Source organism: Corvus hawaiiensis, chromosome 17 (genome assembly GCF_020740725.1).
Source record: "Corvus hawaiiensis isolate bCorHaw1 chromosome 17, bCorHaw1.pri.cur, whole genome shotgun sequence".
NCBI lineage: Eukaryota > Metazoa > Chordata > Aves > Passeriformes > Corvidae > Corvus > Corvus hawaiiensis.
Window position 1 is genome coordinate 12,737,927 of NC_063229.1, and position 12,951 is coordinate 12,750,877.

Below are 12,951 nucleotides of genomic sequence, written 5' to 3' on the forward strand. Positions count from 1 at the left end.
TTTGTGTGGCAGGGTCTGCCACCTGCACTGAGCTGTGCAGCCCCTGGCACAAAGCACTGCTCCCCTTCAGGTGCAAAGTGCTGCTGTGCACCCACTGAGATTGGAGGGACCATAACTCCATCTCTGCTGTTGCAGGGGCACCATGAAGGGCACTCAAAACCTCCTCTGTGTTCCTCAGCAGCTCATTCCTTAGCTGAGGGCAGGGGTGGTGGTGGCAGAGATGTTCTCCTCCATAAACTCCGGTCCGTTAGGACTTGTGCTCTGATCCACACACTTGTTCTCATTCCCTGTCCCCAGAGGTAAAGTTTAATCAAAAGCATGTACATGGATGAGTTAGTCTAAATATCAATAAATGTTTCTTTCAGGAGAGGCTTGAGATATTAATATTTAATAAGCCTTGAAAATGAGCTTCTATTCATGTTTCTCAATTTGATTCCAAGCATTTTGGCGGTGAGCAGCGCTCGCTGTCCCCGTGTGGGCAGCACGGCACAGATTATTTAAAAATCCACTTTGTCTCCTCTAAAATATTCATGTCTGCAGATATCCAAATACAGCTCTTAAAAAAGGCACACACAAAAACCAAATGGTGCAGTGTGAGCCTCCTGGTTACCTTCAGTCTTTGCTTTAGGCTACACGCCACAGTGATGCTGTTTCTCTCACAGCTCTCCTCTGTTGCCCTGGTTACTGACCAAAACCAGAGCATCCCTGCTGTGCCTGCAGCTGGACTTACACAGGCACCTTCCCCAGGTGAGGGCAATGCTGCTTCTGCCTTAAAGCACCAGTGCAGCCACCAAGACAGCAGCTTTCCCTTGCTAAGTGTGCAGCTCTAACAATTGCTTTTAGCCTCACATTCAGCTAGAGCTGACAAAGCCAAATCAGGTTGATAAATAATTATATTACTATTTTTGTTAAAGCACTGGGTTTTCTGAAGGACCTCCAAATCTTGATTGCAGCAGCAGAGCTGCAGGTAGATTTGGCAGGATTTTGTCTCCAAATTGACTTCTATCTTGCTTTCCCTTGAAATCAAGGCAATCCTGACTAAGGAGGGAGTTAAGACTTTTTTTCCTGTGGCTGATTGACAGCTGAAAATGTGCTGTATTGGCTTGTGGATGGTTCCCTGCAGGAAATGGACCGGGGGGGGTGACAGTGTCTCATCTGACAGGACTCAGAGGATGCTCCATTGTAAAAGGAGGCTTCTCCCTGTTCTCATTCACAGCACTTACTTTGAGAGTTTCATTTCAATTTGCTGCCGGATTTCCTGTCTTTCCTCATCTGTTCTCCTTGGGAAAATATTCCTGTCTTCCAGCTCCTGCTTACTTGGTCTGTTCCGTAGTTTTACTGCCAGCAGTTCTTTCTTGCATTTTCTTGGCAAAGTACCTGGGACATGCATTGAAAGGAAAGTTATTAGAAAGGCAGCTCCTGGGGATGAAACAGGAACTTCTGGAGAGCAGGGGTGGCACAGAGTAGCAGTGATCCATGTGCAAGAGCAGCACTACAGCTGAGCAGGGCTCAGACACAAAACCACCACAAATGCAGAGGGAACATATTCCTCAGGGCATGCAGGAGCTGCAGTTAAATCTTTGTTTCATCTTGGGGGCACCGTGTGTAATAGGGAGGTTAATTTGTTTTGGTTCCTTTTTGCTTTAAATGGTTTGGTTTCTTTTTAATTTAATGTTTCACCTTTTCTACAGAAGGTCACCTCGTTTTTAAAGAAAATGACATTTAATTGGTATTTTTGTTTGGCATTTGAGATAGGATTAAAGTCTATTTTTTAAAGGATGCTCTGGAGGTTGACAAGACTCTAAATCCTAAATAGGTTCTCATCCCCAAATACTGGGGTTTTATTTGCTTGGGATCTGTGGACCTCCATTATTATTATCACCACTGATCTCAACTTTCTTTATGCAGAGGGAAGGAGTCTGTACAACCTCCTTCCCACATCTACTGGTTGGCAAGAGTGGGATAGAGTAGTTTTGGTCTCCCTGTGTGAGCAGTGAAAAATCTCTTGAGAGTTGCAGTGGTCTAAAGTTAAACTTTTTAGAAACCATAATCAGCTCAAAACCCCTTTCTGGAGCCTAAAAGCTGTGCCCTTATTTAGCACCCTCCTTGAAATGCTCTCACAGTCTGTTGCAAGCATTAATTAAATTAAACCACACAGCCCTGTCTGAAGTAGCAGATATACATTTAACAGATGGGCAGGGAAGTTAAATGATTTGGCTGCTGCCACATGGAGCCTTCTGCTAACTGAGTATCTGACTCCAGCAGGAGCATTTGGCTCACAAAGCCACAGACTTGGGACTCTGACAAGGTTTCTCCAGCCTCCACCACGCTGGGAGTGGGTGCACAGGAACCAACAGAATTCCTGCTGGAAACAACCTGAAGGACTTTCGGGGCTAGAAAACTCCTGGGTATCCCTGCACATGTTCCCAGTCTCACTTGAGTATGTTAAAGTATGTTATAGGGAATTTGGCCATGTCAGGAGGTTTCTGTGGAGAGCCTGCACACGAACAAGGAGCTCTGTGTGTCCAGGCCACGGGATCTGTAGCACTGGCCAGTGCAGTGTGTCCCAGGGCAGGGCAGGACACCTTGGGGGCATGGAAAGTGATATAATCTATAAGATTGTTGTCATTGACTTTAAAGGAAGTGCGGTCAAAATCCTAATTAATGGTGTCAGCTCCATCTGTCAATCAAAGGTGGGCTATTCATAATGAAACATAATTTACCAGAACAGGTTCAAATGCAAGTATACATGCAAAATTTAAATATTAAAAGAGAATAAGTGCATGTGAACCAAACAAAACTAGAGAACGAAGAGAAAATGAAGCCCCAAGCTAGTTTTCCCCACATCCATTTTCAGCACCCTGAGACAAATTCCTTCCTGATCACTACCTCAGAACAAACTGAACCTGCAAACACCCTTATTGAAGTATTCTCTTCCTAAGGGTTATTTTTCCTGGTCAGTCAGGCACGTTCAGCGCCAGTCTGTCCCATGACCATCTATCTCAGGCAGAATCTTGGCTGGATTGTTTCATGGGTTATCACACCTCAGCTAGGTCAACAAGAAATGCTTGTGAAATTCATACCCTTTTCATGTTAGGGCTGCAGGTTCCTGCAAAAACTTCCTGGTTTAATTCAGTAGAATCATGACATTTAATTTCCTGTATGTTTACTGTTCTTTTTCTCATATTCACTGTTCTATCAATTAAAAAGCAAATCCTAACACTGCCTGATGCCGGACAGACCTTGATTGCACCAGTTATCAGTTGTGGGCTACATTCTAGTAATGCTGATTTTTAAGCTCATCTTGCCTTGAGTTTTCGGAGGTTTCAAAGAATAATTTATTGAGTAGGATGCTAATGGAAAACCAAGGTATAATTCCTCACTTTTTCCAGAGTTATCTGTGACCTGTCTGTACCTCCCTGTAGCCACAGGGCTGTGTGCCCTGTTGTGGTGGCAGTGGCTGATGCACTAAGGGAGTACAGGGATTAATGGATAGTTTTACTCCCTGACTTGGAAACCAGCCCAGATTTTTTCAAACCAGAAGGAATCTGGAGATGTTTAGGGAATTGTTCTGGTGCTGTTCCTGTCACTACTGCACCTCTGGAGTGGTTCAGTGGTTCACTTGAGTGAATGCTGGCACCAGCAGTGCTTCCCAGTGTCCGCACCAGAAATGCCTTGGGAATGTCCCAGCTTGTCTAACTGGACATCAGTCACAGAGCTCAGTATCCTCTGTGCTGAGCAGCAGTGTTGTTGTAGCCACGATAAAGCCAAAATATCTTTAAAACAGAGCTGGTTTTCTCAGTTGACCTCAGCCATCCCCAATACACCACTACTGTCCTTCAACTGCAGACATTTTCCAAAACTCAAGCACTTATTGTGGAAAGCCCAGAGCTGCTTCTAGATATCACTGAAACTTTTACAATAACCAGCATCCTCCTATCATCATAATCATGAATAATTATTTGTTAAATATAGAGAGGTTCACCTTCAATAGTAAAATATTCAGATTTGGTTTTGCTTGTAGGGGATAATATATTTTTTGCCTGCCTCTAGCTTTTGGAATTTTTATCAAAGGAGACCACTTTTACACACGTAGGCAGAAAAAAAAATAGAACTTAAAAGGTGGTTTTTATGTTTTAAGCTATCCTTAAATGCACAGCAGTTAGGCAAGGGACTCTTTTCTTTTGCCTTACCTCAGGAGTCTGTTCTGTTACTTGGTGTCTTAAGACACAGCAGCAGAACTCGTGTCCTGTCTGCTGGCTCAGGCTTTCAAAGACATCTTTTAAAATTCATCTTTCATCTGCTACAACAATTATTTTTTGATTAATTGTTCTCTGCCTGCCTTCTTTTAATGCATTCATGAAGAGAGTGAAGGATTCATTTCAGATTGAATCTGTCTTGCTAACATGGAAAACATTAAAACCTTGAATGAAAAATAAATTTTCTAATGAGAGCTGATTATTTTGCCAAAGCTCACTTAAATAATTGCACAGGTTTATAAAATGCATTCCCCATATGTCTCAAGAAGGGGTAAAATGGACCAAATGGAGACAAACTTTATTCTTTAAGATATTTTCTCTACATGTTTGTCCTTCCTAGATTGATTGGTCTCAATCACTTTTCCATGTACCATCACTGCATGGAATAATAGTCCTGAAATTCCAAAACACCACCAGCATTGGCACTGGGTGTACAGAAAGCTCTGGCTACTGACAGTGAGATGTCTGAGAGTGCTGCTGTTCATACAGAGCAGTCCAAGGGCTGCACCAGTAACTGAGAGGGTAAAGCACAGTGATACATCTCAGTGTGCAGTACCTGCCAGGACAATCACAATCACTGTGACTCCAATTTAACTTCAGCTTTTCACCAGGATTCCTTCAAACAGTTGATGTGACAGTAGAGGAATTTACCCTTCTCAATATTTTCTGTTGCCTGCTGCCTTTAGAGCATTCCCTTCAGCTGCGAGAGTGTGTCTTTGTAATACAGTGACTTTCCTTACCAGAAATAACAGAGTCGTTCAAAACTTCCTCATCCTGATAAAAAACAGACTCTTCCTTGAGCTCTGAGTTCATGATCATGTTTTCTTTGTTCTCATCTGACTCTTTAACCGAGTTCCTCTTGTTTTCTGAGTCGCTGCCATAACTCAGCGAGTTCTCCTTCTCCTTGTTGCGCTCCATACTCGATGTTCTTGAGGGACGGACATCCACTCTTTTTTTTGGAGAGCCTTTGCTTTCTCTTCCGTGGAAGCTGTGGGTGGAAGATGCACAGCCCAGTTTTTACAAAGACTGTTTTATTGCTGCAGTAGAAACTTATATGAGAATGAGAAAAATGTCCTGTAGCTCGTAAAGGACAGGGCAGGGAGTTCAGCATGGACCAACACAGGATGGCATTTTCAAGTTGAGAATGGCTAATGTGGATCTACTTTCCTGTCTCTGCCATTAAAATAAGATATGGAGGGGTGGTGACAAATGTTTTTCTTTGATATATATGGTCACAAGATAAACTGTAGTGATTAAAAAACCCCCCAACAACATGGCCTTCTAATATAAAACATGCGTGGCATAAAACATGACTATTCATATGATATTGTATGATCATGAAAAAGGTTTAACAGGGCCTGGAAATGATAGCATGTGAATCTGTGCCCTGGGACAGTAGTTGTTAGGGAACTGAGAAATGATACCAACTTCACTCCAAAGCTCTGGGACGGCAAAGGTTATGTCTGCCCTCCTCTGATATACAGGAGGGTTTATAATGAAACCCAGATAAAGCACCCAGTGTGCTTCCCAAAAGTATTTGTATTAAAAATGGATCTTGTATGTGCTCCTGTGCCAGCCAAGAGACACAGATATTGCAGCATTTCTCATGTGTAGAGGGCTGGTACTTGGAGCAGGATGTGCCTTTGCTACTCTAACTTGATCAAGGATTATCCCATTACTCTATCTGTTTGAAAACCTACTCCATGCCCCAGTAGCCTCCCTATAAAGGAAGAACATCCTCTGAAGTAGCTGCCAAATTAAGCACTTTAACCAGGGATGGATGTTCCAAGCAGTGACATCACGAGGAAGGCAACCGCAAGCTGTAGGAGCAATTAAAACTCTAACAACAGGGATAGGAACATTTTCCAAGAAAAAGGATGTGGTGGGATGAGTGTCCTCATGCAGCCCTGGAGCCAGGAGGCTGTAGGTACCTGTCCTGCCGGTGTTTGGTGGCCAGAGCCCTGTGGAGTTCTTCAATGACTCTGCTGGGAGGTAAAGGCAGATGAACGGCAGCCAGGTGAGGGGAACCGGTGGGCGTTGTTACCTGGCCTCTGCCATGGGGCTCTGAGCTTTTCTGGCCAGAGGGGTGGAAGAGGGCAGCTTGTCCTGAGATTTGGGAGGAACCAACAATGACATAGTTCTTCAGGATGGTGGAAGGAGGAGATTTCATGGCTGGGTCATCCATTTCACTTCCCACTGTCAAAACACAAAAAGGGAAGAGGCTGTGCAGTGCTCTTTTCTTCTTTTTTTTTTTTTTGCACAGAGCCTGCACTGAAATGCATTTGTTATACTGAACAGAGGATAAATGGTGATGTTTTGCTCTTGCTGTGAGGTAACTGGCTGAGTAACTGAGTTCAAAATGCTCTTGCTGCACCGCTCCACACCTTTAATCTAGCAAAATAGATGCCTCTTCCACTTCCCCTCTTTCTCACAGGATCAGATCCTCCTTTTTCCCAGCCCACCAATGCATTTTTTGCTTGCCCACACTGTTGCTCCTAACCACCAAAGTCTTGGGCTGTGGTGCCTTTCCAATCCAGCATTTTCTCTGCTGGACTCTGGCAGACTGTATTAAAATTTATGCCCCGTGGTTCTGAGTCTGGACAGAATGTACCAGTGTCTATTCGCTGCTGCTCTGTGACTGCTGCACAGCTCAGACCTCTGTCTTTCATATGCCCGTTGAGAAAATGCCAAAATCATTATAATATGAGGATAATGTTTGCATAACAAAACTTACCAAAAGACATCCAAATGAAAGATGGGGTATTGAGCACCAACAAGAAAAAAGAAGGGTGGGGCAATCTAACCTCTTTTTACCCCCGGATTCAGGTATTTTCTATGCAATGTAAACATTCTGTCTGAAGTTAGAGTTGAGTTATACATTTAGACTGATACATAACATTTCCTAGCATTTGAGTCTGCAACACAGTGGACATTTCCCTGGTTGTAAATTTGGTAGCTTCCCACCCTTAGGATAACTGAACATCTGGCCTGGAAAAGATGCTGCTTAGTCTTCCCGTTCTGCAGTCCTTTTCCCTCTCCCCCTAGATCCCTGTCCCAAGCCTCTGGCATACGGAGTTGTTACACCAGCAGCTCGAGCTGGGTGTAGAAAGGCAATGCGAGTGCCTCATCCCAGAGTATTTCTTGTCCCTTGTTGCCACCTAGTGCTTCACACAGGAATTTAAACTGGCACAGCTTGTGCAGCTTTGGTACAAATGTGTTTTCTCAGGTAATTTTTCCTTTTTTTCTGCTTACTTTTGAGATAAATCCTTCCATTCATAGCAGAGAAAAACTTCTGCTCAAGCCAGGATTATCCTGAAATAGGTCCTGTAACAAGGACTTGGTTCCACTTAGCAGGCTAACTTGCTAGACAACTGGAGAGGGTAAAAACCACTAACTTCAGATATTAAATATCTCCTCTCAGAGCCAGCATCCTGCATAAGGGTTACCAAAAACATGCCTTTTCTTAAGCTTGCTTAAGAAGAGCTCCCGAAGTGATAACCAAAGTCTAACACTGAAAATCTGAGTGTGGCAACACTAAGCCTGGTCTCTTTTCTTGTTTGTGGGGTGAGAAGAGCATCCTTCAGTGGGGAGGGAGAGCTGCATCCTCAATAAAATCTCTTTTGTTCTAAGGAAGGTCTAACATTACTTTTTTCATTTCTGGGGCTGTTTGTGCACATTTGTGTCCCTCCAGCCCAGAACCCTTAGCAATGGCTTTGTCCATCTCTATGCACACAGGAGACAGGCCTCAAACTAGCCCAAAACTTACCCTGTTTAAAATCTGCAAAGTCTGAAAGCACAGGGGCATTTCTCCAAGTGTCACAGTGCCTGAAGTGCAATGCCTGAGACACCTTCCCACCCCAGAGCTCCTCCTGCACTGCTCAGGGTGGCTGCTCCAGCCAGAACACAGCTGAGCTCCACTGAGCAAACATGGGGTTTGGTACTCAAGGGAGTTTTGATTTTGTGCTACGGTGGAGATTGGACAGAGGACATTTATTATCATTGCTGCCCATTGAATCACAGCCTGAGGGGATGGACAAAACCATTTCCTGAGCCACTTTATCCTCTGCACAGGGAGAAGGGGTCTGTGTTTCCTCAGGGCAAGAACCATGGGTTCAGCTCAGCCCTAAAGCAGGAAAAGAGAAGACTTTGTTTCGTCTTTACACCAGCTTGTTCCTGGAACAGGTCAAGGGCCAATTTCATCCTCATTGCAGCTTTGGACAATATTGAGAATTTCCTGAGATCACACCTGATTTGTCCTAATGACAGATGCTCGGTGAATAATCTTGCAAAGTGATGTCTTGGCACTGTGCCCTGTTCCTCCTCTCTCTGATTAATTGGTGCTTGACTTACTCCTCACTCCTCTGCTGACAGCATCCCTGGCATTGTATAGGGGGAAAAAAACTGAACACAAAAGAGCTTTTCAGCCTCTTCATCTTCCTTTTCTTTCATAATCGCCCTCTCTCCCTACACTTTTGTATTTCCTCTCACTCACTGACGGTATTTGTTTAATTTTAACTTAGCACTGCCTCCACATCCTCACAAAAATAAACATGTATAATCACTACTAGAAAAGGGTCTAGAGTTACTGGAGTCATTGAGAAAATTAAAAGTCGTTCTTTGTGGAAAATGTAAATGAGAATTAAATACCAAAACCCAAAATATCTCAGATGCTACAGGAAATACTTGGGTTAAGCAGCAAAATATCTGAACACTAAATGCTCTGAAGTGCCTGGTGGAGATGTAATCTCTATGCCCTGCGTGGGTCAGGTTTCCAAATACATCTGATGCCAAGCATGGCCTTCTCCTCAGCTGAGCAAAGGCACAGGGGGCCTGGGGCTGCCTGTTCCTGTTGCAGGGTGGAAAGGGAGCCTCACCCACAGCACAGGATGGTGAAGCAACCTGAACAGCAGCTCCCAAGGAGCACTAAAATACCATTTTGAATCCAGCTCCCACTTGAGTTATTACAGCATTTAAGCACAAAGTATGAATTGTTTCCATGGGAAACACATACTTGTAATTTTCTTCAAAGAGACTGAAACCTCAGTATTTTCTGCAAGGCCCAGTGGTCAGGTCACAGTGCCTCTCTGATGTTTTGTTTCCTGGTGACTTTGAAAACCCTACTCATTGTGCCAGATGATGAGTGTGGATGCAAATCAGGGCTCACATAATGGCTGTCATTTAAAAGTCTAAATATCCAACAGGTCTGACATTTAGATGTCAGGACTTGATTCTAATTTGCAATAAGGCCCTTTTAACTGCTTTTACCATATGTAGGGACCCTGAAATTGGAACCAACTAAAATCATTCTCATTTTAGCACCCTTTCTGCAGTGCCAGAATGCTGAGAAATGTAACAACATTGGCAATACATTAGAAAATCAGGCCCAGGGGAATTGCTTTTGGAAACATTCAATGAAGTCTGGCACAGAGGATTGCCAGGTGTATCACTCTTGTGTGCTCTGTTAACGAGACCAGATTTCATAGCTCTAGTTTAGACCTGCCCTAGAGAGCAAACCCTTCTGACAGAAACCTCTGCAGAACCTTTGACTTGAACCAGATTTTGGCTGCTGTCCTGCTCTCCAGTGGGAGTCTAGGTAATGAAAACATTTAAATCTTCCTTATGTTTTATGGCATATCGATATGAGCATGGGATTCAGCAGATGTCTGCAGTTGGTTTGATTTGTTTTATGTGTGTTTAGTGCTATAGACTCACACCAAATAATCCCCTGAGAGATTCAGATAAATATGTGAAGTACAAAGATCAGTGCATTGTTATCAGGCAACCAGACATGGTTATGGCTCATTCAGTTTAACTGGCCTGATTCTCAGCAGTTTGGGGCTTAAAAACAGACATGAGAAAAGGATTTGATAGGAGGTGAACAACACATAAAGGATGGGAAAATCTTTACTGAGCAGTGATGACTGACCTGTTATGTTCTTGGTGACCTTGGAGATTGCCTTAGGTGGTGGAGCTGGGAGCAATGGAGGGCTGGGAAGCTGTGCTGGGTTTCTTTCTGTCTGCTTCTGGGGGGAGTCTGTGGATTCAGGTACAGGTAAGGCTTGTGGACTGTCTTCAGATGCTGGCAGGCTGGCATCCTCCAGTTCTTCCATGGGTGCTGAAGGTTTCTTGGCTAGTGGGAAGGTGTGTGAAATTAATGGAACACAAAGTTAATAATGACAGGCCAGGGGACAATGCCAGGAACATTCAGAGAAACTGAACACATGGCACACAGCTAGAAGCACTTCTTTTCCACAATGAAAGTAATTGTGAGAAACAGCCAACCAGCCAGGGCAGGTGAAGAATAAGATGTACGAGGATATTGAAGAAATGTTAGCTTTGATGTTCCTGAGACAACTGCTGAGCTTCCTTTATTTCCTTATAGCCTTTTCCCCATGACTTTTTTCCTTTTTTTTTAATAATGAGGATAGTGAGGCAAAGCTACTTCTGAGAACTGCAGTGAATTTTCTCAGAGCACACAGCTGTGGTGCCACAGTCACTGGGTGAGTCTTCTGTCTAGGAACGCACAGCCAAAGGGCAAAGAGTATCAAACCCATATTATTACCTAGAAACTGACTTTCCAATAGTTGATGTGTTTATTTTCCCCATATGATTTTTATCTTATTTAATACATTATTTCAACTTGCTTCCCGAGTCTCCTTTTACTGTACCTGACTCCAGAGCTGTTGAGCCTGTCCTGAGGTTAAAGTTGATAACCAGAAAGAACCTGCCACAAAAAAAATTTGCTATCGGATGTGAGCAGTTGGAGTGGAACAGGGGACCAGTGAAGTGCTCAAGAAAAAATTCAGTCTCCAAAGCCCTAATTTGAGATTGTGAAGCACTGCTCATTTCAGGATTGTCTCTGCAAGGATGGTAAAAACACTTAGCTGTGAAAGCTAGTGCAGGCTGAATCACTAAGCAGTTCATCAAATTGACCAGGCTGTGACGAGGGCACAGGGGAATAGATCCAGAAAGGCATGAAGCTGAAGCAGGACATAGGTGGAATTTCAGTGATGAAGTCCAAAATTAGCATCCTTGAATTCTGCTCAGATACAGCTGCTCTGGCAATGCCCAGACTTGCACAGAGCTTCACTGCTGGGCTCTCACTCTGTTGCATGTCCTGATCTCTGCCTTGGCAGGTGTGGGGAACCACTGAGAGGCTTGAGGCTGACTCTGATCCAGGTGCCCAACCATGGCCAGGCTCCCTCCAAACTGCATTTCCAGCCACTCTGGGCTCAGCAGCAGCCATGAGGGTCATTTTTCCTACCCCAGCAGGCAAAGCACTCATCCAAATGGGGAGATCAGTGTTGAAATCTCTCCTAAGCACAGAATTACAGAATAGTTTGTGTTGGAAGGGACCTTTAAAGGTATCTAGTCCAACCCCCAGAAATGAGCAGGGACATCTTCAATTAAATCAAAGTGCTCAGAGTCCCATCCAACCTGACCTTGGATGTTTCCAGGGATGAGGCATCTACCACCTCTCTGGGCAATGTGTTCCACCCTCATTGTAAAAAAAATTCTTCCTTGTATCTAGCCTTCCTTCTTTTAGTTTACAAACATTGCCCCTTGTCCTACAGGACCAGGTCCTATCAAAAAGTTTCTCCCCATCTTTTTATTAAACTCCCTCTAAGTACTGAAGGGCTGCAACAAGATCTCTCTGAAGCCTTCTTTTCTCCATCTGGATGACCCCAACTCTCTCAGACTGCCCTCTCAGGAGACGTGTTCCATCCCTCTGATCCTTTTGATGGGTCTCTGGCCCTCCAACAGGTCTATGTCTTCCTGTGCTGAGGATCCAAAGCTGGGGTCATGCAGAGCATGAGAGAGGTCCAAACTCCTGGGCAAATCCCACTTCTTTTGGCACTCTGGATTGTCTAACCAGAGGACCTTTCCCTCCACACCGTTCTAGGGCGTCTCCTGAAATCTTGCTGCAGTGGCACCCACAGCTGCTGCATCACGAATCTTTTCTTGGCTCAGTTTTGTGTGTCTCGTTGGGAATTCAAACTCTCTGTATTAATGATCATTCAGCAGCTTCGTGCTCAGAGTGCGTGGGGAGGCACCAAAGCACTCAGGCAGTTGGAAACAATAGCACTAGCAAGATAATGGCATTTAATTTGTTGACAAACAGATTAATGAGTATGCCTAGAAGAGGAGGAATGAGTATTTATCACTCAAAAGAGACAGGAAAGTAGAATAAATATGCATCATTAACAGGAGTTCTTGTGAAATTTGTCATGACAGGAAAGCTGCTGTATGTGATAGTTATGTGCATTATAGAAGGAAATAATTTTTTTGAATGTACTTCTAGGGAAATGCTTTGTTCCAGGGTGACATCCCTTGGGTGTTTGTGCCCACTGCACAGGAGATAAAATGGGTAATAGAGGAAGGGAAAAATAAAGTCACTAATGGGTTACATTATAGAAAGATCAAGAGCCCCAGTAGATGTGAGGAGCTTGAGAGGAAAATTAGTCAGATTTGAGTGCATTTCCCTGAGTGGAGCAATGCTTTCTCTGGCACTAACTCCAGAATCAGTGGGTGTGCCTGTGACAGGAAGGGCTGCTTGGCACAGGTGCAGAGGAGCAGCCACAGTGGGACCTCTGCTACAGAGAAGGTGGATCCCAAACACTCTCAGCCCCAGTCAGACTTTTTTGGTCCTGAACTCCACCCTGGTCTGGGAGTGGTGTCAGGCAGACCTGAG

The 12,951-nt window shown here is 44.2% G+C and overlaps 1 protein-coding gene across 2 annotated transcripts in view; it reads right to left on the reverse strand.

The window, feature by feature from the left end:
- Window positions 1–12,951, reverse strand: part of PHACTR3 (phosphatase and actin regulator 3) — a 99,874-nt gene that overhangs the window by 26,926 nt on the left and 59,997 nt on the right. For both annotated transcript variants that reach the window (XM_048321743.1, XM_048321744.1), the window contains exons 5-8: window positions 10,186–10,389; window positions 6,191–6,455; window positions 5,000–5,247; window positions 1,224–1,377 (exon numbers count right to left, since the gene is read on the reverse strand). In XM_048321743.1, coding sequence (XP_048177700.1) covers window positions 1,224–1,377; window positions 5,000–5,247; window positions 6,191–6,455; window positions 10,186–10,389 — 871 coding nt within the window. The remainder of the gene's footprint in view (window positions 1–1,223; window positions 1,378–4,999; window positions 5,248–6,190; window positions 6,456–10,185; window positions 10,390–12,951) is intronic.